This window comes from Micropterus dolomieu, linkage group LG21 (assembly GCF_021292245.1).
Source record: "Micropterus dolomieu isolate WLL.071019.BEF.003 ecotype Adirondacks linkage group LG21, ASM2129224v1, whole genome shotgun sequence".
Lineage (NCBI taxonomy): Eukaryota > Metazoa > Chordata > Actinopteri > Centrarchiformes > Centrarchidae > Micropterus > Micropterus dolomieu.
Genome location: NC_060170.1, coordinates 17415305 through 17442396, shown reverse-complemented (window position 1 = coordinate 17442396; position 27092 = coordinate 17415305). Strand labels below are relative to the sequence as shown.

The following is a 27092-nucleotide window of genomic DNA, read 5'->3' as shown; positions in this document are numbered from 1 at the left end:
ATAATTATCTGCTTTCCTGGTCTGAAAAATACAGCATAAAAGTAATAGAAGTAGTAGAAATAATATTTCTATTGCCAAGAAACAGATAATTCATTGTTTTATACCTTCTTATCCAGTCCAAAAAAAAGAAAAATGTCCAGCTTGCTAGAGGCCCATTGTTTGATCATTAATTCTTGGGTCAGACTATCAATGTTAAGATCTGGTTCCTGCTGAGCTCCTTAGGGAGTGGAGGTGCGATGAACCACAGTGACCCACTGGCAGAGTCTCTGATAGCCTGACATGTAACTGTACCCACCAGGTATTGTGTACAACGTCCAGATTGTGACAGGAAACATCCGTGGTGCCGGGACCAACTCCAAAATCCAAATTGTGATGCATGGCTCGAAAGGCATGAAGAACAGTGGCAAGGTAATAAGAAGCTACCGTATATAGATGAAACAGAGCAGACAACTTGCAGTGAATTGACAACACAATGGCTGCAGCAGTTGTAGTTAGTTAGTTTTCATTTTAATGAAACACAGCAAATAAAGACTGCAAAAGTTTTTACTTAAGTGAAACGTTTGTTCTTTGGTGCCAGTTTTGGAGCGAAATGGTAATCACTTTGGTGTTTTCGCACTGCTGTGCTCATATGTAACTTATCAAGAACAGTGGTTACAATGGTGCAGTGGATAAGCTTATGCCTTTGGTGTGGGAGACCTGGGTTTTATTCCAACTGTGACATTCACCAATGTGTCCCTGTGCAAGGCACTTAACCCCTAGTAGCTTGAGAACCATGCAGTGACAGAAACGGTGTGCATTTTGTCTGTTGACGAGTCTCTGTATGTGCTGCTCTGTTGTTTGTCCAGCCATAGTGGACATTGATGCACAATTTATTACCTGGAGCTACTCAGTCTAATTGACATTTAGTTTTCATGTAACACAATGGGCAGAATTCATGAACAAAGACCCAAATGAAAATGTTCCTTTCAAACATATTCCCTGTGTTCCCTTGTCTGTGTTTATGAAATCATGGATTCACCACTGAGTCTAAATGGGATTATTTCTCTTCCAGGTACATCTGCCTTGCGGTGGAGTAACCACAATTTCCTTCAACTTTTCTTGGATGTATTTGTTTCAGGTGTTTTTGGAGGGAGGAAAGTTTGAGCGGGGCCTGACAGACATCTTTAATGTTGAGATTGCTGCGCTCCTCAGTCCCCTCAGCAGAGTCACCATTGGACACGACAACGGAGGAGTCAGTCCAGGGTGGTACTGTGAAAAGGTACATGCACACATGCGTGCAAACACTACAATCTGGCAATTTATTGCGAGTTAATCCAGCTGAATCAATGTTTTTCGCAGGTGGTGGTGTACTGTCCCTTCACAGGGATAGAGCAGACCTTCCCATGTAGTAAATGGCTGGATGAGAAGGAGGGAGACGGGCTGATAGAGAGAGAGCTCTATGAGATGGTCTCACTCAGGCAGAAGAGACAGAAGAGTAAGTTGAATATCAATGATTATGGCAGCAGTAAAAGCTGTCATTTTCACTTATTATTTCCTGAAACACTAAGCAAAAACATTCAAAAATCCATCATATTTATCAGAAATTTGCTTAATTACTCCACAGGCGGTTTACCTTCATTCTACTTTGCAATTTTTGAGTGTTGTTTTTCCTATTGCTATGAAGTCCAATATCTCTTTGAAAGAAAAGTAAATGGGGAGTGCAGGTGTTAAATACAAAATTTGTTTTCATCTGGTCCACAAATGTATACAGCTGAATGTGTGTTTTAGCTACCCTTTTTTTTCTTCTTTTGGTCCCCACAAAAATGAAAAGTTACTTCATATCTATTCACAATCAAACAGATGCACAGTTGAGCTGTCTGCTGCAATCAGTCTGCAACATGATAGTTTCTGCCCTGAGAAGAGTATGTAGAGCAAAAATGCCATTTCAGTGGCTCCACTGAGATGCTGAAGGAGCAGAACGAGTCAAACTGCTAACCCTCGCGCAGGCCCCAAATGTGTGTGAAAGAATGCACTTGTGAAACTCTCTCTAGGCAGTACAGGGGAAGGGAGGAACTACGTTTACCTTTTAGTCACAGTGACAAACAAATGATAAAGATAATGGGATGGCAGTAATCTGATCTAAGCTATAACAAACCATGACAACGTTCCTGATGATTTCCTTTGGTTCTCCTCAGAGCACCCGTGGTCCTTGTGGATCTGGACGTCAGACCTGCCTGGTGCAGGAAGCGATGCAGATATCTCCTTTCAGGTCTACGGAGAGAAGGGCAAGAGTGATGAGATCAGACTGGACAACAAAACAGACAATTTTGAACAGGGACAGGTGGACAGGTTTATGGTAAGTATTCTAAATTGTAATATTATTATTATCAGATACAAGGCTTCATAGGAAACTGTTTTTATCTTGATGTGATCTTACAGGTTGAGCTGCCAGATTTGGGAAAATTGACCAAATTCCGTATCTGGCATGAGAAGAGAAATCCTTTTGCTGGATGGCATCTCAGCAAGGTGAGAAAATCTATTATCTAATAATTTTCCAATCTTATACTGTATTTATCATATCAGTTAAATTTTCTCAGTTTGTAATAAACTCACATGCATTCTGCTGGTTTTATTGACAGCTTATATTTTTGTAATTCTATATTACTTTTACTTGCTTAAATCAATGAACTCACCCTGCCTATATTTGGGACAGGCCTTTAATTCTACCATGCTGAATCTGAATGAATCATTCTTTTGTGCTCATTGTTTCCATAAAATGAACTAAAGATTAAATTATGGAGACTCGACCAAACTGATCTAAAGATGTAGATATGTAGTATGTCCATATTGACAAAAGTTTAAACATTTAGATTGGTATGCACAATCTAAGCAGCTTAGAACTAGCTCAAGCAGGCGACCCAGTGGGCTTCAAGAGATTTTATAAAGACCAGGCATTTCATTGAGAAGGAAAGGGACAGGCTAATTGGGACTAGGCTTTCAATTGAAATTATATGGCAATTATGTTTCCTAAATATGCACAGTTGTAGGTGTTCTAGTTAAAATAAAGTCCAGGACAATATGACAGTTTAGTATCTTAAGTTCATAACAGACATGAAAAGGTAATAAGTTAAGAAAGTATGTATCTTGGGTCTTAATATTTAATGTGGAAAACTGCTTTTTCAGGTACCTTAGAAAAGAAGAAAGAAGAAAGTTCAGAGAATTGTTTAGCTTCAGTGTTTAAACACTTGAAAGAAATGACATCCAGAGAGAACAAGTTTTCCATCATTGCATTTTCATTCCCAATTAGGCAACTTTGATGAAGACATTAACAAAGGAGAAGTATACGTTTCCTTGTGAGCGTTGGCTGGACACAAATGAAGATGATAACGAGGTCGTGAGGGAGCTACCTGCCACCGGAGAACTAATCGCTGAGCCGCTGCCCTGTAAGTAATATTCACTGTGAGCAAGCAAAATCTGCTTTGACAAACATAGAGACGAATGTAAAACTTGAATGAATAACGCTTCTCTGTTCTCCAGTAATCAAATACAGAGTGACTGTTTGCACGGGGACTATCGGCGGCAGCGGCACAGATGCATCCGTTTTTGTTAATCTGATTGGAGAACAGGGGGACACCGGAGATCGGCAGCTGGTCAACTGCAAAAACAATGTCAACAAGTTTGAGAAAGGAAACGTGGGTACATTCAGTACATCACTGTTTGACATAGAGCTTAGCGAAAACTTAATTATTTGTCCTCTCTTTCTTCATATGCCTCTTAGTTTTTGCTTCTTTCTTTTTGAAAATGACATGATAAATCTCCATCCAACAATCATTGAACATTTTTTTTCTCTTTCACACACTGAAGCCAATCACTAATCAGTGTGCTTGTAATTAACCCAATCAGCTGCACCTGTAGCATGTTGGTGTTTCTGGTGTTGACATATTTGGGGGTTATGTTTCTAACTAGTTATGGATTACACCCCAATAATCAAGCAATAGCCCCTGGAGTCTGCCCAATCTCCAATCTAGCCCAATTTTAATCAAAAATGTTTTATATTCATACACTTGTCTCTCCTGATGGGAATACTGCAATGTATTTGTCGTACTGTATCTGTAGAACAAATACTGCAAACATACAATAATCAAAATGCTGTGTCTGATTCCCCACAATTTCCTCTTTTTGACACGTGAGAAGGATTTAAAATGTGATGTGACTTTGTCTTCCCAGATGGATGAGTTTATAGTCGAGGCGGTAGCCATCGGGCAGATCCGCAGGGTGAGGATTGGACATGACAGTAAAGGTGGAGGCTGCGGCTGGTTCCTTGATAAAGTGGTTGTAAGAGAGGAAGGACAGGCTGAGGCTCAGGCTATAGAGTTCCCCTGCAACAGGTGCACTAGTCTCAGGATGAATACAGAAATAAATGTAACACTAACTGTTGTTACAGTCACAGGTGTGTGTGTGTGTGTGTGTGTTTGTGTCATAAGTGAGAGTTTGTTCGTTGAATGTGCTGTACAGGTGGCTGGACCCCAACGAGGATGATGGACAGATTGTTAGAGAGTTGGTGCCATTCGCAGATGGACAGCGTCTTTACAGTAAGTTAGAGGAATCTGGAAATGTATTCTAGCATTTAGATTTAAAGTCTGCGTGATGCTGACTCATATATTTTTGTATCCGTGTGTGTCAGACATTGCCTACAACATTGCAGTAAAGACAGGTAACATCCCTGGGGGCAGTTCAGACTCCAACGTGTTTGTCAAGCTCTACGGAGACAAAGGCGACACCGGTAAGATGATGCTGGTGGTCTCTTCCAACAACCTGGGTAACTACTTTGAGACGGGTCGCGTTGACATCTTCACGGTGGAAACCTCTGATATTGGACAGGTGACACAGAGGAGGCAAAAACATGTTTTGACTATGACAAGCTTGAGAAATAATTTATTGAAGGGCACACAGTCAAAGATTTCTCCCATGCTAATAATACTGTCAAGGTGCTTTGGATGTACCACATGATGGATATCAGGCTATTGCATTGAAGCAGCTATATTTCAGAAGATTACCATAATTACTGGTCTTGATAAGATCTTAACGTGGCATTCTGCATGTCTAAATGTGTAGCCTTCTTCCTTAGATATAGCCTAGTTCCCAGCATGTAAAGTGTGATCTATTTATTTGTAGACAGTGATTAAACAGTTACAGTCATTAGTAGTATACGGATTATTTTGATAAGCATGAGACTGCATTTGTTAAAAAAGGATATTTAAAAATGTAGAACATGCATAAATGCTTTTGTTCTATTTTATAAGCATACTTTTGTCTGATTCCTCAATAAATGTGCGTAAAAGATCTTTCATTTATCAAATAAATAAAATCCATTTAATCTTATTCCAGATCAACCGTCTCCTGATTGGCCACACCAACGAAGGCATGCGTGCAGGCTGGTTCTTGGACAGCGTTCAGATCATGGTTCCGGTCCATGGCAAGCATTACATGTTCCCCAGTCACCGCTGGCTGGATGAGGATGAGGCTGACAGCAAGACGGAGGTGGAGATTTACCCAAGTGAGATCCTGGACATGGAGCAACGTAGGCAACAGTCTCACACTCTCACAGAAGATTCATAGTGACATGACATTATTTCTAACCTGTCCTGTTGTTTGCTGGTCCTTCAGCAAATAACGTCAAGACTGCATTTTAAGCAAAATATAAAACATGAACACTATTCAAAAGCTACTCTACTGCAGTCATATTTTGCCAAGGTATATTGTCAAAATTTGTGATGTTAATCTTTTCTTCATAAACTGTTGACCTTGCAACTACTGACTAAAAGTCATTTGTGTGCCCTTTGATCTTTGTCAACCTCTATTTTCCAGTAATTAACTATGAGATAACAGTAGTGACCGGAGATGTGATGTTTGCTGGCACCAACGCCAGAGTGTTCATCCAGATCTACGGGGACAAAGGGAAGACAGAAATTATCACACTCAAAAGCAGATCCAACAACTTTGAGCGGAACACCACAGAAATATTTAAGGTATCAAAGCTTGGACTTAATTTAATGCTTTCACTGGCTGCAAAATACATGTTAGTAGTTGAATTTGTATGTCAAAGAAAATAAGTGAATGTCTAGATGTTACATTTAAAGTTGAAACCAACGTGACTGTTCCCCAGATAGAGGCTAAAGATGTGGGCAAGATCTTCAAGGTCCGCATCGGTCACGATGGCTCAGGGATCGGATCTGGCTGGTTCCTGGAGACAGTGGATGTCAAACATCTAATCATGGCCTTGATGCCCAAAGAGAAGAAAAAGGACGACAAGAAAAAGAAGAAGAAAAAGAAGAAAGATGAAGAAGATGAGGACGAGGAGGAAGGAGACGAGATGCAGGAAGTGGTGCTGACTTATCACTTCCCCTGCTCCCGCTGGCTGGCTGGGGGTGAGGAGGATGGCGAGCTGGTGGTGGAGCTGCTGCCTGAGGATTCAGAGGAGCTGGAAGGTACAAAATGAATGTAAATGAGTGTAATGTTGAACTTCAGAGAGAGAAGTGATGAACGTGAGAGTGCCATGAAGAGGGCCTCAGATATTTCCACTCAAGTTTGGTCGCAACATAAAAAAAAGCCTGTCACTCCCTGTGTACTGCAAAGGGAAATTTACCAAAACCATGCAGTAATAACAAGCTAATTGTTGACCCCAAAATAGATGAAATACCACCACAACTCAGTGGAACTGCTGTTTATGCACAATTAATTCAGAAGGGATAAATAACTTATATACAGCTTAATTCACTGTTGCATGAACACTTTCCTTACATTGTACAACAAAGCACAACAACATCAATTATGTAAAAACAACATTTTTGGTACTATTTATTGTCACTGAATATATTTACACTCATTACTTACTTTTGTTTATAGTGTTTTGCATTGTCAGTGGCGGATTCTGCCATCTTGCTCTGAATTTAAATGGCATCCAGAAATGCATAAGGTATTCACAGGAAAAGATGCATGCAGGTGCTGCATAAAATGTGGAAGGGAAGAGTTGGCTCATGTGTCCACTTTAATTTGTGTGCATGAACATTATATTATCTTGTCTTGTTTTCTTTGGTTTCTTTCTCTATCATAACAATATAATGCAATAAGTCCTCCATCCCCACGGGTTATTTCAGAGGAGCTGCTCAAAGCCCTTTTCTTGCTACCAGTGATCGTTAAACACGTAATTTTAAACAAAACTCTGGGACTAGTATTATTAAAATGTTCTCAGTGTTACCATGATTAACCACTGGTGTTACAATTCAACCACAATTGAAAAGTTAAGGATTGTAACTTTAAAAGAAGAGAAAAGAAAATACTGTTTAGAGTACAATTAAAACTGTACATACATACAGTACTTTCAATTTCAGTTTTTGACTATGTGAACCAGGTATCAATTTGTGTTCTTGTGCATGCCACTATCCTCATTATTCTTAAAAGAACTTTTTTTTTTGCCACAGGACTTTCTAGTGACACGTCTGCCTTTAATTTTAAGTATTTAGACAGTCAACAAACTTCAATTAACAACAGCTGTATCCACTATGATTAAGGGACATTAAAACAAAATGAAAGAAGAATAAACAAAACAAGATTAAAATGAGTGGATTTGAGTTGTTTTGAATGGAGTGTTTTAAGGCAATACTGGGGCAGTACTGAATAGTTCAAAGCTTCGAAGCTTCATTCATAATGTTGATATTTGAATTCTAAATGAACATTCAAATGCTGTGCAGCTCTTTTTTTCAAGTTTTCATTCAGTTTACACACAGCAGATAAAGATCAGGCTACACATTTAACATAATTAATAATTAATATTTGTAAAATTAGACTTCAGTGGTGATGGCTGTGTACGATTATTTCCAACTCGTGTGACCCAAACATTTCCACTAACCATTAATACTGTACAGCAAATACACTTTTAACACATAGCAGGGATACGTGCTTTCCAGTGAGCAGAAAATCTCCAGTATTCTAATAATACAGCTAGAAGAGAAGTGCCTCCTTTACCTATTATCAAGTCTTGTGTTTTCTTAATGAGCACAGGTATATGTATAAGTGTTGTGTGTATATATACAGACATACATAGATATCATTGGTTATTTGCTCCACTTGTATTATTTTCTATATTTATTGGCACATATTTATATCCTGTACTCAGTATTAATGTTGTAGGCATGCATGGTTTGATTTAACACAGGTTCCTGGTTGACATATGTGACAGGTTAAAGAGTTGTTAGTAACTCATCCCTTGTATTGTCTTGATAGTCAACACCTATGAAGTGTGCGTCTTCACTGGGAAGGTGCAGGGTGCTGGGACAGACGGCAACGCCTTCATTAATATTTATGGAGAAAACGGAGACACTGGAGAGCGCTATCTGAGGAACTCTGACAACCTCAACAAATTTGAGCGGGGGCAGGTATGATGGGTTAAACAAAGTGATGATAATTACTTTTTAAATCAACTAGGTGAAAAGAAGCAATCTGATTCATTCTAATTTTTAAAAAGTCATTATTGTAACCAGTGAAGTGGAGAATAAACAACAAAAGGAAAAATGTTCCTTCATGGTTCATAAAAAAGCAAAATACATTATTCTTGTCAGACTGGCTCAACTTATTATTATTCTTTAATTAACAAATACTAAAAGCATAAAAAACAACTTGCAATGAAGTAATTTCCCGACTGACAACAGCCTCGATTTCAATTACATAAAAATTCTTCATTAAAGCAATTTTACCAAGTTTTTTGGAAGGATATCTTGCTGAAAATTAACCAGTAGTTAGTCAAAGTCTCAAGCACTTCCACGCAACATGAGCTGTGCATCGAGGTGTGGGTGGGAGTGTATACTGGTAGGATTACAAGCTCTCCTCCAGGCAAGCCAGCTGTGGCTAAGAGGAGCAATGAGTTGTCCCCTGTGTCATTAAACCTGCCCTACATTTACAAATTTCTTAATCCAAACCTGTGAATTACTAATCTCTACATTGCACCTGTCACTGTAGGAACACAAAGCTCATGTCCACAGACAATTAGGTTTTTCAGTGACAGGAATGCTAGCTTAGGAAACAATCACAAATGCTGTATACTTTACCAACGAAAAATTTAATGGTTAATTCACTGAATGTACAATATTGTTCCTGAAAGATCCTATGCATTTGAAAATGCATTTGTACACTTTAAGAGGAGAAAATAACACAAGAAGTTGAGATTGAACGTTGAAAAGCTGTTGACAAAAACAACCTCACCATAAGGTCCAGTAAGCTCTGGAGCTTTTTAATAATAACACACACATTATTGTTTTTCCCCGCAACCCGATCCCGGATAAGTGGATGAAGATGGATGGACATTATTTTTTTTTTATTGTACATTAATGTGCACTGTCCCTTTTTAGATAAATAAATTGAAAATATCCCACCCTTCTCTCTCACGCTACATTTCCTGTGTATCTCACTTTAAACTAGCAACATACAAAAAATTTGTTTAAAAATGTTTGTGTCTGTACGCGGTTGCTGTATTTTGCAGGAGGATGTTTTCATTGTGACAGCTGTTGATCTGGGTCCTCTGAAGAAGCTACGGATCCGTCACGACAACACTCAGCCTCATTCATCTTGGTACCTGGATCGTGTTGAGATAGTGGACACAAAAGATGATACAACGTAGGTGAAACCAACATACAGTTTGCTCAGTTTTCAAGAACAAAGACCTCACTGTATGCTTTAAAGAGTAATAATGTCATGTAATTTTACAACTGCCAATGATGTAATAACGTGTCATTTTTAAGTCAGAGTGCTGATTGGAGCTATTTCTTGGGTCTAAAGGTACTATTTCCCTTGTAACCGCTGGCTGGCAGTGGATGAGGATGATGGACAGCTAGCAAGAGAGTTGGTGCCTGTGGACGAAGCCTTCATGAGGAAGGATGAGGACGAGGATGATGAGGGGACAGGGGCCACTCTGGGGCTGGAGCAAAAATGTAACAGTTTCAAAACTGGCTTATTTCTAAGTAGAGGGACAAGATAAAAGGGAGCCCTGTTCAAGTATTTATCTAAGTGCTAGTGAAACACGCAGGTGTAGACAATAGCAAAGAGGGACTCGTGTTATTTTGAAGATGAAAAGGATTAAAGTACTGACTATTTACATTTATTTTACAGCCATGTCTACTACATATACTATCAAAGTAAAAACTGGAGAAAAGAAGCATGCTGGAACTGATGCCAACGTCTTTGCCATCCTGTTCGGTGAAAATGACGACACGGGTATGATAACTCACCAGCACCTGGCATTATTGTGGCAGCCTCATGTGGTATGTTATTGATCTAAATGAGGCCAATCTGTGTTTTAAAAATGTTCATGTCACTCACAGGGATTGTCAACCTTAAGGCTTGTAAAAACTATAAGAATAAGTTTGAACAGGGGATGATCAATGAGTTCACTGTGGAGGCGGTGGATTTGGGTGACCTGGAAAAGCTTCGAATTGGGCATGACAACTCAGGTGGGGCTCTACAGACCAAAAATAGGTAGTCTCTGTCATAAGCAGTACACTATATGAATAACTAATAATACTGAATAACATATAATTGTTCTTTCCACTGTCAGGGGGTTCAGCCGGTTGGTTCTTGGACTGGGTTGAGGTTGACGCCCCTTCACAGGGTCAGAGACTACGCTTCCCATGTGGCCGCTGGCTGGATAAAGGAGAGGATGATGGGGCAATTGTGAGGGATCTCTATCCCGCTGAGTTACAGACTGAACTCTACATGCCATGTGAGTCAACAGCCGTGGAAGAAGAACTCAAATCCATCAATGAAAGCAGCAATGGGAAATCTTCCTGTGGAAGTGCTTTACACAAAGTGTGGAAGCATTAGCAGTAAAATGTATTTTAAGTGCTCTCTCTGGAGAACAGTGCTTGTCAGAGCATTGACTCTTTTAATGCATCCTGTAGCAAGTAATCGGTACATGTAAAACATATTGTTCCATTGTATATTTTTATCTTCCATCTTACTTCACCCAAACAAAGCTGTCACCCTCTCCTCTGACTTTTCAGTTGTGCCTTATGAGATAAAGATATTCACCAGTGATGTGTTTGGTGCGGGAACAGACGCTGACGTGTTCATAGTCTTGTACGGAGGTAAGGGAGTGTGCACACAGCAGAAACACCTGTGTGTCAACAAGAGAGAGAGGCGTCTGTACTTTGAGAGGGGAGCAGAGGACATGTTCATTGTGGAGGTGAGTGTGTAGATTTGGACTGCACATCTTTTAAGACTGCGGCTGCAGATCTGCAAACACAGTGTTGTCTTTTCCCAGCTGGAGGATGTTGGTGACATTATAGAGAAAATCAGGATAGGACACGACAACAGGGGCACCAACCCAGGATGGCACCTCGACAGAGTGGAGATTAGACGACAGCTCAGGAAAGGAAAGGTAGTAAAAATCCACTTGAGATTACACCTACGTAGATAAGTACATCATTAAGTTTCATTGTCTGTGCCTTCATTAAATTATTAACGGATTAATAATGTAACACATTTTGGCTCACACATCTGTCAGTGTCAGATATACTTTCCTTCAGTCACACAGACAGAGCCTGGCCCAGTTCTAGGATTTATTTGTGTTTAATGGCAGGGTTCAGAGACGACCATTTTCCCATGCGAGTCCTGGCTAGCCAAATCTGAAGGTGATGGGGAGACAGTGAGGGAGCTGGTCCCCTCGGAAATCATTACACAGAAACTCCTTAGGGATGGGAAGCTGAAGACAACTGAAACAGAGGTGGAGGATGCTTTGGAAAGTAGGTTTACCCTGATTTCAGTGGTGTACTTAAGTGCAATTTTGAGGTTACTTACACTTACACAGTAGTATTCCATTTCATGCAACTTTATACATATATTCCACTATAATTCTGAGAAAATATTGTACTATACTACACTCCTTCTACATTTATTTACCAGCTTTAGTCACTAGTTACTTTTTAGATTAAGATATTACATGCAAAAAGAAAAATAACATATGGCGCACTCTTATAGACTAAACTAACAGTAATTAAAATAGTTTGCTACACCTGGGAGGAGGAATCTAGAGGACCTTGCAGAAACCCACATAAACGCAGGATCTGAATCGAGGACCTTTTAGCTGTGAAGCCACAATGCTGATCTCTGAACCACCATGCTGCCTGCCAGAGAGGAGAAGAAAGGACAAGGTTTGAGCGGAGGGATGTGAGAACTGAAACAAACAGGAGAGAAAGGAGTTAGACATGCACATTTATGTGTGTGTGTGCACAGGTGGTATAATTAGAGAGGCTCAGGTGATTGGATTAGTGAGAGAGAGAGCTGTGTTCTTGCTCCTGAACCTTAGTTACTGTATATTAACTTCATTTAGTGAGCTTCAGCTCCTTGTTTAGTTCCACCACTGCCTGATACTGCATGTAATGTCATCACTACTTAGGGTAAAATATGGTGAATGGAGTCCCATGTTAGATATGTTTATAGTTTTGTTTATGCACATTTTATTGACATTGTATTTCAAATCTTTAAGGGCAAATTATAAAATATGGCAAATTAAATTATTTCAATTTTTGACTATCAAAAGCTTTTAAGGAGGTTTTTGAACAAAACTTCGAATGTCTGTCGTCATATTTTATGACGTCATCGGCCAAAAAAATTTAAAATACTTAATTTGAATGAAGTGATTTAACGAGTTAGTCTTTGTTTGTTAAGAAAATAAAGACATAAATTTATTTTTTTGATTGTTTCACAGCGGTTATGCTCTGAAGAAACAATTAATCACAGCCCACCTCCACATAACCCTGCAGGAAAGAGCCACATTGCTAGATATTGAGTGAATGTAGCCAAAGCCCCGCCCTCAGTCAAACAGAGACTCATCTGACAGAGAGCAGAGAGAATAAGATAGACTACACAGCGTTTGAATGTTAATTAAGATTTTGAATGTCAATGTTATGAACGAAGCTTCGAACTATTCAGTACTGCCTTAGCAACACACACATACTATTGGATTGGAAGCCTTAACTCTTTAATTCCAGTTCAGAAATGTCTAAATCATCTTAATTTCCTAGTATTGTTGCACATAATTACAAACTTGTGAGTGGACTATATGTACATCTCCCCAGTTCATAATTGGGTTTTTCTTCCATTACAGCTCACACATACAAGGTGTCTGTGCGGACAGGTGATATGTTCGGAGCAGGAACTGATGCCAACGTTTTTCTCACCATCTACGGAGACCTGGGAGACACAGGAGAACGCAAACTCGCCAAATCTGAGAACAACAAGAACAAGTTCGAGAGAGGAGAGGTACGTGAGGAAAGGCATGATACGTTGTGTCTCATTACTGCTGGTGTCTAAAGGAATCAAAATATGTTATTTTCTCTTTGCCTCTCAGGTGGACAAGTTCACTATTGAGGCTGTGGACTTGGGCCAAGTGTTTAAGATCCGTATTCGGCATGACAACTCCATGATCGGGGCTGATTGGTACCTTGACCAGGTGGAGGTGCTGGATGAGGATACAGAAGAAGTGTACATGTTCTTGTGTGAGCGCTGGTTGTCGACGAAGAAAGAGGACAAACGCATAGAGAGGACCTTCTTTGTCAAGGTTTGTTAAACTTGGGTTTTGGTTTGAGACCAACTTCTGGTTATGAGAAAGAAGCAAGTAGATTATTTGTCTGTTTTGTGTCTGGTTCAGGGTTATGAAGGTGAAAGACACCCTGATCCATTTGCCAAGAACATGGCTCAGGCCAAACTGGGGCTGGACAGAAATGCCAACAAGAAGAAAAAGAAGAAAAAGGTGGCAGTGATGGAAGAGGGTCCAAGTAAGACCACAAAAGTAATCGTGTTTCTCAAGATGGGTTTGAGTATGAGATGAGAACAATGTGCTTTCTGGTGGCAAAGACAAACATAAAGGAACCTTTTGAAACATTACACAGATCATTAACTTGAGAAAAGGGAGCCAATGAGCCAGTTAGGGGGCAGGGCCTGATGCAAAACTGGTGTCTGTTAAATGAGAGTTGTCAAAAATCTGGTGGGGGGAAAAATAACGCTCTGTACACTAAAGATGAAGCTTTAGTGCGCAGCAGGCTAGTTTAGCTTTGCATAAAGACTGAAACAAGGCGAAACAGCTAGAGAGAAAAAAACACATTATATCTTGTTTATTTAATTCAAAGGAAAACAATGTTAGTGTAAAAACAATAATGATAACTATTGTATATCTAGGAGTATTTCTTGGCCCCAAGTAGTAACTTTCTGTATTCTCTTCTTTTTGTTTTGTAGTCTCACAGTGACCCTAAACAAATGTATTGTGATGTAATGTGTTAATTAGAGATTTTACAGGTAATGGAAGGGGGATTTTCTTACCTTAAGAGCAAGGCTAGCTGTTTTCCCCTCATTTCCAGTCTTCATGATATGCTAAGCTAACCGGCTGCTGGCAGGGCTGGACTGGTACAAAAAATCGTCCCCGGCATTTTTGGCCGAGGCGGCCCACCAAAATCGGTCGGACACCCCTCACAAATACACCATCGATCCATTTAGGGGTTCAGATTAGGGGTGTGATGAAACACTGAGATGTAACATTTGCACACGATTGTTGTCCATGACTACAAGAGAAGTATGTAAATTTCATAGGCCTACTATTTTAAAAAATATTTATAAATTAAATATTTGATAGGGGGGTCTTAAACACTTAATTTCCTGCATTCTGGAGACATTTTCTGCATCTATTTATTGTGAAAAAGTCTTTATTTTTATAAAGGGAAGAACAAAATTCAGGTGGCAGGTGACAATTCACAATATAAAAATATAATAAAATATAATGCAGTAATGAGTAGCTTATTATTATTTGCTTAACAGAGAGCAGAGGGGGTGGGGGCTAGTAAGAGATGTGATTGGGCCAGTCCAATGTCAGTATAGAAAATTACCCAAAGGACCACTGTCCATGCTTTATGGGTCGATTGTTGGCCTGTTTTTTAAAAACTTTATATAAATAAATATATTATGTCACATGGGCCCCAAAGTTCGTCGGCCCACTGGGCATTTGCCCGGTATGCCAGATTACCAGTCCAGCCCTGGCTGCTGGCTATAGCTTCCTTTAACCTCCTATTCCTTTAAACACTTCATTGAAAAATGTAAAGCCCTCTTTAACCAATTCTTCTCCTCCACCCAGTCATCCCCTATCATTTCACCTTGTCCACGGGGGTGGACCGTGATGCCAGCACTACAGCCAGGGTCTATGTCATCATCATCGGCCCCAACGATGTCGAGACAGACCGACTGTGGCTGGACCTGCCAGAGGGAAAGAAATCCTTCACAGCTGGCACCATGGAGCACTTTGTGTGTTATGGAACTGACGTAGGAGAGATCAAGAGGGTGGAAGTGAGAATCTGGGACTGTCTCTGTTGCTAAATCTGTGAAACTGTCTCCTCTCTGCTGCCTCTTCAGATGCACTGATGTTAAAAAATTAAATAAAGCCATTCTAGCTCAGCAATAATTAATTCTAGCTGTGCCTTCTGGTACCTAGATCAAACAAAATGAAATGATATATAAATTCCCAGCTCTACCTCCCCCCTCTTTCTCTCTTCCCCCTCGCTTCCTCAGCTTGGCCATAACGGTGTCACACCAGAGAGCTGCTGGTTGGTGGATGAGCTGTCGGTTGCTGTGCCAACCAAAGGTATCAAGTACATCTTTCCATGTAAGTGCTGGCTGGCTAAAGACAGGGGCGATGGTCTGACTGCCAGACTGTTCAATGTGCTGGACTCCAGCACGATCAACATTATCCGCAAAGTGAGTCACAACAAATAAAATATGAAACATTTAGTTAATATAAAAATAGAATTAGTCTCTTTATCTGTTTTATCTACTGTATATTGTAGGTTGTTTATTCGGCCACAGTTGTCACAGGAGACACTCAGTATGCAGGGACTGATACCAACATTTTCCTGACGGTGTATGGAGCCAATGGGAGCACAGAGGAAATGCTGCTGCCCAAAAAGGAGGACAGGTCAGTCCTCCAATGACCCCCTGATTGTATTGATCACTTTTCATTAAAGGAATAGTTCTGTGTTTTGGGAAATACACTTATTTGCTCTCTTGCAGAGACTTACAGGAGTTGTAATCAATATTTTTATAACAATGTACCAAAAGACAGTTTGACAGTGGCCGTTTGTAGTGATGTAAATAAAGAATTAATACCTGAATCTGCAGCTCCTCTCGGTCTTACAACTTTACTGTTGTGGTTTACTCACTGCTCATAGTGTCATTTTTTTAGCTGTTTTCAATGAAAAGGTTGAACCCCATTGTACACCACCTGCTCAGCAACAAACAGCAGCCAGATGTGAGATAGCAGAGACAAAAAACAGAGCTAAGAGTGACTATTGGACTGACAATAATCAGATGTGCAGAAACATGACTCCACATGAATGATAATGTTCCTCACATAACTGTTGGATGTGAAATAAGCAACCAAATAAACTTAAAAGGTAAGGATATGTTAGTGTTCAAATGGTTTCCACTGTTCCCAAGTGGCAAAAAATTAAATTAGAGTTTTGTGCAGATAAAAAAGAGAGTCAGAGCTTTAGGGCTGCTGATAGGCGGATTTTGTTGGACAGAGCCAGGTTAGCTGTTTCCAGTTATTGTGTTAAGCTAAGCTAACCTGCTGCTGGCTGCAGCTAAAGAGTTAGTTTACAGACATGAGAGTGCTATCAATAGCCTTCTCTAACTCTGGGCCAAAAAGTATATAAGAATATTTCCAGAAATATTTCTTTAAGATAACCATCTCAAATCCAGATGTTTTAAAATGCACAATGATATTTATATATTGTTTCCATTTAGGTTTGAAAGGGGCCAAGAAGACACATTCAGTCTGGAGATAGATGACATTGCTCCTCTGAAGAAGATCAGAGTTCGGATAGATGGCTCTGGAAGTCGCCCTGACTGGTTTCTTGACAGGGTAACATAAACACTACTAAAATAAATAAAAATAATAAAAATCATTTGCAGTGGCAGCATAGCTGAAAATCTTATTCACAGAATGTGTTATTGCACTGGCCACAGTTTTAATTAGTCTGTGCAATCAAATGGCAAAGTGCACAGATTTTACACATCAAAGTCTTTTTACAGGTCTTGGGGTGTAATACTGCATATGTGAAAAAAAAAGTTAGATAAAGTTTTTCGTGGCTCCAGAGGGAAATCTGAAAAAGTGCCTCAAGTGATGTCACTTCAGCATCAGTTGGGACTAAAGACTGCATGTTTGAAATAACCTAGAGGTGTAGAGTTGGATGAAAGTGAGCCCACCAGACCTCTGGAGCCCGCTCTTCATCTCTGCTTGAGGCTATAGTGGCTCAAAGCTTGCCTCAAGCCACTACAAGAGTAACACACTTGAATGTCTGACTGAACTGTCAACAGTCAAGTTGAGGACAATTTTGGGTAATTTAGGCGCCAAGTAAAATCCACAATATCTCTGGTTCTCCGTTTTTTAACTGTCCATTGCGAGTCTGACAACGTTAAGTCAGAGTCAATCATGTATGTTAGAATTAAAATTGCAGCTTTTGCAATTTGAAAGTTGAACTCCTTCAAATCATAGTTTCAGCATAAAAAACATGAATTGTTCAGCAAAAAGCAGCTGTATTATTTTGTCTGATTCTATACATGTAGAAACAAGATAAATGCATCATGTTGTTAGTACAATCATATCTTGTTTAATACTATGTGAACCACAAATACAAGCTTGTAAGTATTTTAAAAACAAAATGCAATTTAAATCACAATATTGGTAAGAACAATTGCAATTAGATATATTCCTCAAAGACCACTAACGTTGGTCTGTTTCTGTTATATCTCCTGCAACTTAACAATGATATTCACCAGGACTTTTGCATTTGAAACACCTGAGATGTGGTAAAATGAATGTCTCAATAAATGCTTTAAGATCCTGATGCGGAATCTGACCACAGAGGAGGTGTATCTGTTTACCTACGAGAACTGGCTGTCAAAGACCAAAGGGCCGAAGAGGACGAAGGCATGCGAGCTGGCAGCTGTGGTGGATGATGAGGAAATGGTGGAGAAAACAACCTACATTATCCAAGTCCAAACCAGCGATGTCGGGGGTGGGTCACATGAGTTTTGTACAGTATATTAAAGTGATGGCCTCAGCTATCAAAAAGATATACTCCCATACCTACGTGTAGTTTTTGGTAAACATGTCAGCTGTTATTTACACATTAACGAGTCTTGACTTGATACAGTATTATGATATGCAAGGCCACATAGTATTAAATTATTTGACTACTGATTACTTACCATGATATATCAAAGTCATCCATGCAACGTTATTAGGCAAATATTAAGATCTGCTTTCATAAGTAAATGCCTCTTTCTTGGTCTTTTAGGTGCAGGCACTGATGCCAATGTGTTTTTGATGGTGTTTGGGGAGTACGGGGACACTGGCACGCTGCCACTGAAGGAGAGCTCAAACAGGAACAAGTTTGAGCGAAAAGCAAAAGACGTGTTCAGATTTTCCGATATGCTCAGTCTGGGCGAACTATCCAAGGTCCGAGTGTGGCACGATAACAAAGGTGAGGAGGAAAGGTGCGCTGGGTGTCAGAACTACATAACAGACAGCAACTAGAGGGATGTTTGTTCTCTAAAACTGCAGAATTAACATGATTTGTTACAGTGATGGTGATGATTTGGCCTTTTGTTTTAGGCTTATTTGTAAATAATTTCAGTAGTTTTAAGTATATCTTTATGTAAAATCTGAGAAAATTCAAATTTTACTTTATTTAAAAATTCTTTTACTTGTTTTTTTTAAAGGAAAGTTGTTCATCAATTACAATACCAAAATGTTTGAAGTCATGTACTACCTGAAATTTGGATGAAAAACTAGAATCTACCCTTTTCTGGTACTGTTTCCTAACATTAAAAGAATACTTCAACATTTTGAGAAATACACTTACACCAAGGTTTAGATGAAAAGATAACTACCACTCTCATGTGTATTTAATATTAAGCAGGAGCCAGCAGCCAGTTATCTTTGCTTTTTTTGGGTTAGTCTAGTCTCTTCGGCCAAGAAATATTCCAGTGCATAACGCCATGTAGCACCGCTACGTCGTTTTACACACTTCAGATTAAACACACAACTTGTAACATGTTAATTAGTGATCTTTAGAGGTGCGGGTATTCAGATTTTGTTACCTTTGGACAGAGCCAGGCTAGCTTTTTACTGCTGTTTCCGGTGTCCGTGCTAAGCTAAGACAACCAGCCACGGGCTGTAGCTTCATATTTACTATAAAGAGAGTGGCATTGATCTTCTCATCTAATGCTCGGCAAGAAAGCTAATAAGCGTATTTCACAAAATATTCCTTCAAGATGTAAACACGAGTTCCTCAGCCAATTTGTATGTACCATCACATTTTATAGCTGTGGTGCACAGCATCATTAGATTAAAAAAAAATTAAATAAAAAAAAAAACATATTTATATATTGAAAGGATAAACACATAATGGGCTTTGTTGCTCTTGCTGCCAACAGGCCCTGCTCCTGGTTGGCACCTGGAGTACATTGACGTGAAAGATGAGGCCATGGACCAGACCTTTAGGTTCCCCTGCGACCGCTGGCTGGCTAAAAATGAAGACGACGGGCAGATAATGAGGGAGCTGGCCTGTGCCAACAACGACTCTATAGACCTCAGTGACAAAACCAGTTAGTAGAAATGGAAGTCTGTGGGCAATGATTTCAAGCTCTCTAATTTGACTAATTTAACAACTTGCGAGCTAATTTCAACCATTTGCCAGATGTGAAATGATTATATTGCAACAATCTCTGACTCTCTGCATTGCCACAGAATATGAAATTGCCACAACAACTGCTAACACAGACGATGCCCCCACCACGGAAAACGCCTGGATCGTGTTGGAAGGAAGGAAAGCCCGTTCCAAGGAGTTTGTTCTGGAGAATAAGAAAAAGAAGTTCTTATGGTAGGTCTTCAAAGAGAGTGTAGGTGCCTTGGCTCGCGGTGAAACCCTATTATGTGGCCTTACATAATCTCCTCTCTTCCACATGTTTTGTTTTTCTACCCTCTTTTATCTTGTAGCTTCACTTTCTGTCCGCAGAGTCTCTACTCTCAGTAGAGCTAATCCCATGAGATGCACAAAAGAAAAAACTCTCTGGCAGACAACTGTATATAACTGTTCACTGTTCAGAATCAAACCCTGCACAAACTCTGCTAGTAGTTGTAACTTTTTGTTGCCCTTTCACAGCGGTGCCACAGACACGTTTGAGTTCTCGTCCAAGCACGTGGGGGAGATTGCCGGCATCTGCCTAGGCCACATAACGAAAGACGGAAAGAAGGTGAAGAATGAAGCTTTCTGGCACGTTATGGAGGTGGTAGTGACAGAAAGGGAGCTGGGAAACAAGTGAGTGGAGTGACATCCTACATTATGTTATATAAAGCGTCACGTTGATGGTGTTGATGTGACTCCAAACCTTCCCTCCTGTTTAGGTATTTCTTCCACTGTGATGCAAAAATCCCCCTGGCAGCCAAAAAGGACCAATTCCTGACATTTGAGTGCTTTAAGTCCATCGAGAGCTTTGCGAGCAGAGTCCGCAACCTGGTCCCTGTCAAGTATGAAATCATCATCATCACCGGGGACGTAAAAGGGGCGGGCACAGACGCCAACGTTTTCATCACAGTCTATGGCATCAACGGTGACTCAGGCAAGCGTCATCTGCGGCAGAAGTTCCGCAACCTTTTTGAGCGAGGGCGAACCGACCGCTTTGTTCTGGAGATGCTGGACCTCGGGGAGTTGCTGAGGGTCAAAGTGGAGCATGACAACAACGGCTCCAACTGTGGGTGGTATTTAGAGTGTGTGGAGGTGACCAACACAGCCAACTCAGTGACAACAATCTTTAACTGTGGAAATTGGCTCGACACTTCTAAGGCCGACGGCCAGATCCAGCGGGTGCTCTACCCCAAATACTGAGGAGGAGAATGCATGACACAAAGAGTGGGTGAGCATTCCTTTAGAGACTTTTTGGTCACTTGTTTTTTTTTTTTTGTACTGTAAGTTCAAGCTTCATGAGGAAAAACAATGAAATTAACAGACCTGAATGTAATTTTATGTCACCTTTTAAAAGTGTTGTTTTTTAAGTTTGTGCCAACTGTTTAGGTTGTCCCTCTTCTCACTTCAGAAAAAGCCATTTGCTACCAACTTTTCTTATACAATCTGAAAAATAAACTTGTGCGAACCTGCAGATAATCTAACACAATAAACATTTAGTCTTAATTTGTTCTTTCTTTGGTCTGTGTTTAGCTTTTTTGATTATGTCTAGGTTTAGCATTTCCACACCAGTCCACAGACACCATGTTATTCTTCGCTTACTGTCAATCACTTGACACCTACAGGTGGAAAAGAAAGGCAGGAAATTGTCCCACAAAACCATAAAGCTAGTATGTTGTTTGGACATGTGATGTGAGGTTTCGAGCATGGATGGACAACAGCTGCAACAACTTAAAACTAACTGTGGATGGGGGTGAAACAGCTTCTGTTAACACCACAGAAAACAATTTGATGTCTCTTTAACTGACACTGGCATTCCAGAGTTGCACTCTGATCCATCCATCCATCTAGTATAAACACTTAAGTATTTTTAATTCTGCAAAAACAGTATACCATTCAAATATGCCGCTTACACTATATACTATATTAGTAAGTTATTATGTAATGCAATTTGGACACAGCGTACAGCATCATGTCTCATCCATGTTTTCACTTTTATATATTATTATATTTTAGTTTGCTGTCTGCAATTTATTTCAAGCTACATTTGAACTGTAAATATTATATTGTATTGTAATTACAAAAAGGAGACATGTAAACCAGACCAAACTAGTAGTAAATGGGCTTTAATGAAACTTGAAATGAGACCAGTATTCCCCTGGTAAATCTCTAAATGCCACAATTAAATTGTTAGGAAGAATATTCTTATTTTATATTGTTACTTTGCAAACAATTGGTTTGGTTTGGGGTTTACATTCGGCCTCTTAAGAATTAATTTAATAATAAAATATAGATGTTAATGATTCTGTCTATATGTACAGGCTTAGTTTGGAAACACGGTAAGCAAAATATTAACATTAATTTTCAATTCAATCTATAGCCCACAGATAAAGGATATTTGAGGCCAATATTGACATACTGGCCAAACATGTTAGTTAAGACTCCTTTAAATTAAATAGAAATGAATTAAAGAACTATGACGGAGATATGCACCGAGTAGGAAAAGGATCCTGTTTCTACATGATCTCAAGCATATAATGCAGTCAACTAATATTGGCCTACATGTAATTCCAACTGTTAACAGTGTTGCTTAAGCAGAGTATTTAAGTAAGTAAATGATACCAGGATGACATAACACCACAAATTACTTTAGTTCTCAGCGTTTTAGGCAGTTTATTTGAAAAACACATACAAAAAGATCATATACAAGACAATAAATAAAAAAGAGACAGAACAGTTTGGGTTAAGCTATGCAACTTTTTGCATCATCATTAGTAATAAATACAGTACAAAATCCACCCAGAGTGAATCTAAAGATTTTCCACAATATTCACTGATCATGTTATTCTTCATTATGATTTAGCTATTGCTTTCATATTATTGATACATACTTCTACTTTTCTATAAAATACTCAAGATCATAAAACATTGCGCGGTTACAGCAAAACAGCAGTGTGTTGTACAAAGATGGCCACTTCCCTTTTTCACTGGCAGGTTAATAATCAACATTTTTTCAGCAGCAAAGAAACATCTGAAATATTCAAGAAGGTACAGCATCATATTAAACACATCTACAGAGCTACTCCCACATACACATAGGAAAACCTGAGAAGGACATGCATTAAAAAGCTTGTGCTTTAAGTTCTACTGTTCATTCCGGTTCATCAGCTTGAGTTAATACTATGGCTACTGTCCAGTTCACTCTGGAGTAATGCGGTACACTGTGGAGGACATGGGGTAAGGCCAGTGAGAGCACGAAATGAAATAATAGTAAGACCAGCCAGCGTCATTCCAATCCAATACATGTTATAATAATTTGCAGGATTAGTAGAGTATTAATAAGAAATGCACACCAAAAACGTAGTTAGCTTATTATACCCAGGTGTAAAACACACTATCTATATTGTATAACCACAGTACACCAGAAATTTGCTCAATAAGACCAATGGCTCAAGTTAGCATGTTAGATACTTCCCAAATTCCCACACAAAGCAATTGCCAGCAATACATAAGGACAAATAATACAGCTCATTATGTGGGTCCTAAAACAACAAGCACTGAATTGAGATCCAGATATGATGGAATTTCATGAAAATAGTCAAAACAAAAGGATTATCACAAATTAACCCAAATATGACTGATTATGGGAAGTAAAGCAGTATCATCAAAAGCAAGCAAATTGCGGAGCCATTCTAAGACAAAAAGGGGGTTGTACCCCGTCATCTGCTTTAGATCAAAGCAGGGATCGTGTTTTAAAAAACCAAAAAAGTCAAATCAAGGGGTGATATGAATGGAATGTGATCCAGATCAACAGCACCATGCTGGCTAGAAAATGTGTTGGGAACCTCCCACCCAGGAAATTTTTCTTTCAACAGGTTTCTTTTTTTCTCCTTTGAAAAAGAAAACACAGACGGCATGCAAAAGCATCCCCACCGACCAATGCATAATGAGGTATTCTTTTTTTTATATTTTGTGTTATTTTAAATAAATATATTGATTAAATTGCAAAGTTATGAGATAGAGACATTAAATATTCCACCACGATAGCTAGCTAGCTACAGTTAGTAATAAATAATGATTGTTAAATACTTAAGGCATCTTTAATCACAGCATTCTATGTGAACTAGCAAACCTCCATTTTCATCCATCTGTAGTTTTTTGGATGGAGGTTTCAGACAAAAAGAAAAAAAAAGCAACACAAAACAATCAAGTTACCCTCCAATAATACACAAGGAAGCATGAAAATACTTTTAACTGAACAGAAACACAAAATCTAGGACAAGAAGAACCCACACCACCAAACCAAAAATCAGGCAACTCCATATTATAGTGCATTTACAAAACACAAGCTACATTATAACAACAATAAATATGTTTTTGCAGCATTGGAGCTTTTTCTTCACTATGGTTAAAATGGACAAGGACTCGGCATATTAGTACCATGTCCAGATTGGCATGTGAGCAAAAACAAAGTTGTTTTTTTTTTTACAAATACTAAAAGGAAAAGAAAAAAAATGGCAGGAAAAAAAGACAATTGAAATAAAATTAAGAACAATTGTTTGGTATTTTTCAAATGGATGGCTTTTTCTCCCTTTCACCCTCCTTCAAGTGAACTACGCCGACATGGTTCATGCATGATATAGAGAAAACGGCTTCTATCACTGAACGTATCACAGTTGTTCTAGCAATACCATACACTACTACCATGGGGGAGGCGGGGGTGGGGGACAATCATTCACATTCTAGCACATTTCACAGGCAAACTAGTTTTATTTTCCCTGTAACACCAGACAGTCTTTTTTATTTAAGTAGGAGCAACTTAGATTGAAATGAAAAGGAGCCGATACACAACAGAGGCGATTCACTGTATATAGAAATCACATGTGCTTGTTCCGATAGGCAATAAGGTTCTGGTAATAGGTAATACAAATATCCCGCACCGCATCCTCAAGCCCATGCCGGCCTCTCATGTCATGATCATGCCATGAGTGAGGCAATAGAGCGAAGTTGCAGTTAGACACGGATCTACTAGCAGCTCTTTGAATCCTAACCTCGAACATCAGGACAGAAACGCTACATTGGTCTGAGATCAGTGTCTAAGGTCAACTTTCGTCTACTCAGGATGAGTGGGGGTTGGGGGATGAGTGGGGGTTGTGGGGTGGGGTGGGTATATTAGGTGCATTCTCGTCCTCCTCTATGAATGAGTGAGATCGTCATAGTATACGGTTCACATGCACAGACACAGTCCCTGTTTCTACTGCTCCACAATATTAACGACACAGCCCAAGCCTGCCATACAGCATGCATATCTCAGGCCTCTGCTCTAGATTATAGAGGCCCGACTACGACACTACACAGATCACTGGAAGCCATGCCTGCAGTTAGCGGGTTTAGCATCAACTCTGATGGCATCTACCAACTGTAAATCCAAAAACCATGTTAGACAAGAAAGAGGGATTTTTGGCCTTTTTACACAACTAGCTCTTTCCTCATTGTCTATGATTTAACACACTGAATATTCTCCTTGTTAGAGCTGTAGTCACCCTCTCTGTAGGTTTTATTTTTCACACACATTTCTCAAAAGGTTTTTGCTTGCTACACAACACTGTTACTCTGTAAATACTTTTTCAGTACTATACTCCATTACACCACAAGCGTTCAGCTACAAGAGTTCACACCAAACAACCTCATGCTAATCATTTGATAATGTTCTGTACAGATGTGCTGAGGGCTTGGGCAGAGTGCAGCTTAAAGGATTTTTCATAGGCCTGGGGGAGAGGGTTTAGATGTAGTGGCAGAGACATGGCCTTAGTACACCACACTGAGCTGAGGGTACATACACAATCTGACAGAATCGTGTGAAGCCTCAGCACATCTGTCCATACGTGTACGCGCCTACCCTTTACATCCAGCAAGTCCATTCAACCAACCTTCAGTCCAGCCACCTATCTATGCATCAACCCCCATCCCTCGTTGTGTTGTAGGTGAGTGTGCTTTGTTGATCCCTCTGTCACAGCTGTCTCAGAAGGCAGGCTCGTTGAGTGATGCAGAGGGGAAGAGGGGTGTTTGGCAGAGCTTCCCCCGGAGGGAGGCAATGGAGAATTAACACAGACCAGATCCAAAGCTGCAGGAGTCGACAGGAGCTATCAACTGTCGGGGGTCAGTTGGGTCTCAATGTCCACTCTGCAGATGGGGCACTTCCTGCTGGTGGCCAGCCACTGGTCCACACACGCCTGATGGAAGAGGTGCATGCAGGGTAATCTCCTACAGACACAGAAGAGACAAGGTCAGGATTTTGAAATAAATGTAGGACTTAACTAGAAGAAAAGGTTCAGCAACATTTATTCGCCGTCCTTTAAAAAAAAATGTGCGTCTCTAAAATGTCAACTTCTCATGAGAGAAAAACAGCCATTTTCAGTTCTGTGAGAAGGCATACTGCAGATAAGCTCAGGTTTATTGAGTTTACAAAGTAGGAGATGCAATGATTTTTTAATTTGCGCATGTTGTTGTTGGCAATGTAATTTCTAAAAGTATGACACGATCTTTACAATTTTATGTCTTACTTTGTAAATTGTTGATATTTGCATGTTGGTCTCAATACTTTTGTCTCTAACAAAGCTCTTTTTTTGGCATCTTTGATACTTTTTACCTTGTCTGCCTAGAAATTATCTGACAAATCGATAAGTCAATCACTAGTAAATTATGTACACTGCTCAAAAAAAATAAAGGGAACACTAAAATAACACATCCTAGATCTGAATGAATGAAATAATCTCATTAAATACTCCTTCCTTTACATAGTTGAATGTGCTGACAACAAAATCACACAAAAATTATCAATGGAAATCAAATTTATCAACCCATGGAGGTCTGGATTTGGAGTCACACTCAAAATCAAAGTGGAAAACCACACTACAGGCCGATCCAACTTTGATGTAATGTCCTTAAAACAAGTCAAAATGAGGCTCAGTAGTGTGTGTGGCCTCCATGTGCCTGTATGACCTCCCTACAACCCCTGGGCATGCTCCTGATGAGGTGGCAGATGGTCTCCTGAGGGATCTCCTCCCAGAACTGGACTAAAGCATCCGCCAACTCCTGCACAGTCTGGTGCAACGTGGCGTTGGTGGATGGAGCGAGACATGATGTCCCAGATGTGCTCAGTTGGATTCAGGTCTGGGGAACGGGCGGGCCAGTTCATAGCATCAATGCCTTCCTCTTGCAGGAACTGCTGACACACTCCAGCCACATGAGGTCTAGCATTGTCTTGCATTAGGAGGAACCCAGGGCCAACCGCACCAGCATATGGCCTCACAAGGGGTCTGAGGATCTCAT

General features: G+C 39.8%; 2 protein-coding genes across 7 annotated transcripts in view; one reads left to right on the top strand and one right to left on the bottom strand.

Annotated features, from left to right (window-relative positions):
• The first annotated feature begins 2973 nt into the window (after nucleotides 1-2973).
• Nucleotides 2974-21218, top strand: loxhd1b (lipoxygenase homology PLAT domains 1b). Of its 5 annotated transcripts, none has more exons than XM_046035297.1 (31): nucleotides 2974-3098; nucleotides 3287-3422; nucleotides 3517-3671; nucleotides 4207-4367; nucleotides 4495-4571; nucleotides 4685-4860; nucleotides 5368-5560; nucleotides 5848-6008; nucleotides 6146-6467; nucleotides 8263-8414; nucleotides 9515-9648; nucleotides 9811-9962; nucleotides 10141-10245; nucleotides 10353-10481; nucleotides 10586-10750; nucleotides 11031-11212; nucleotides 11291-11407; nucleotides 11609-11771; nucleotides 13136-13290; nucleotides 13379-13588; nucleotides 13679-13805; nucleotides 15152-15360; nucleotides 15583-15768; nucleotides 15858-15985; nucleotides 16816-16933; nucleotides 17912-18089; nucleotides 18372-18557; nucleotides 19513-19683; nucleotides 19826-19958; nucleotides 20241-20396; nucleotides 20483-21218. In XM_046035297.1, the coding sequence occupies exons 2-31, from the start codon at nucleotides 3296-3298 to the stop codon at nucleotides 20961-20963; spliced, it is 5109 nt and encodes a 1702-aa protein (XP_045891253.1). In that variant the 5' UTR covers nucleotides 2974-3098; nucleotides 3287-3295; the 3' UTR covers nucleotides 20964-21218. The 5 variants fall into 5 exon arrangements, with proteins under 5 accessions (XP_045891253.1, XP_045891254.1, XP_045891252.1 ...); XM_046035298.1 differs by having other exon boundaries at nucleotides 4664-4860; nucleotides 5368-5536; XM_046035296.1 differs by having other exon boundaries at nucleotides 4664-4860.
• A 1190-nt stretch (nucleotides 21219-22408) lies between these two features.
• Nucleotides 22409-27092, bottom strand: part of rnf165b (ring finger protein 165b) — a 17164-nt gene continuing 12480 nt past the window's right edge. For both annotated transcript variants that reach the window (XM_046034900.1, XM_046034901.1), the window contains exon 8: nucleotides 22409-26024. In XM_046034900.1, coding sequence (XP_045890856.1) covers nucleotides 25907-26024 — 118 coding nt within the window. In that variant the 3' untranslated portion in view covers nucleotides 22409-25906. The remainder of the gene's footprint in view (nucleotides 26025-27092) is intronic.

Excerpts from the sequence above, each read along its gene's own strand:
- loxhd1b (XM_046035296.1), top strand. The coding sequence starts at position 3,296 with ATGAAGACATTAACAAAGGAGAAGTATACGTTTCCTTGTGAGCGTTGG. Across the intron at positions 15,361-15,582 it reads GAGAGATCAAGAGGGTGGAA|CTTGGCCATAACGGTGTCAC; the intron begins GTGAGAATCTGG and ends TCGCTTCCTCAG. Across the intron at positions 15,986-16,815 it reads CTGCCCAAAAAGGAGGACAG|GTTTGAAAGGGGCCAAGAAG; the intron begins GTCAGTCCTCCA and ends GTTTCCATTTAG.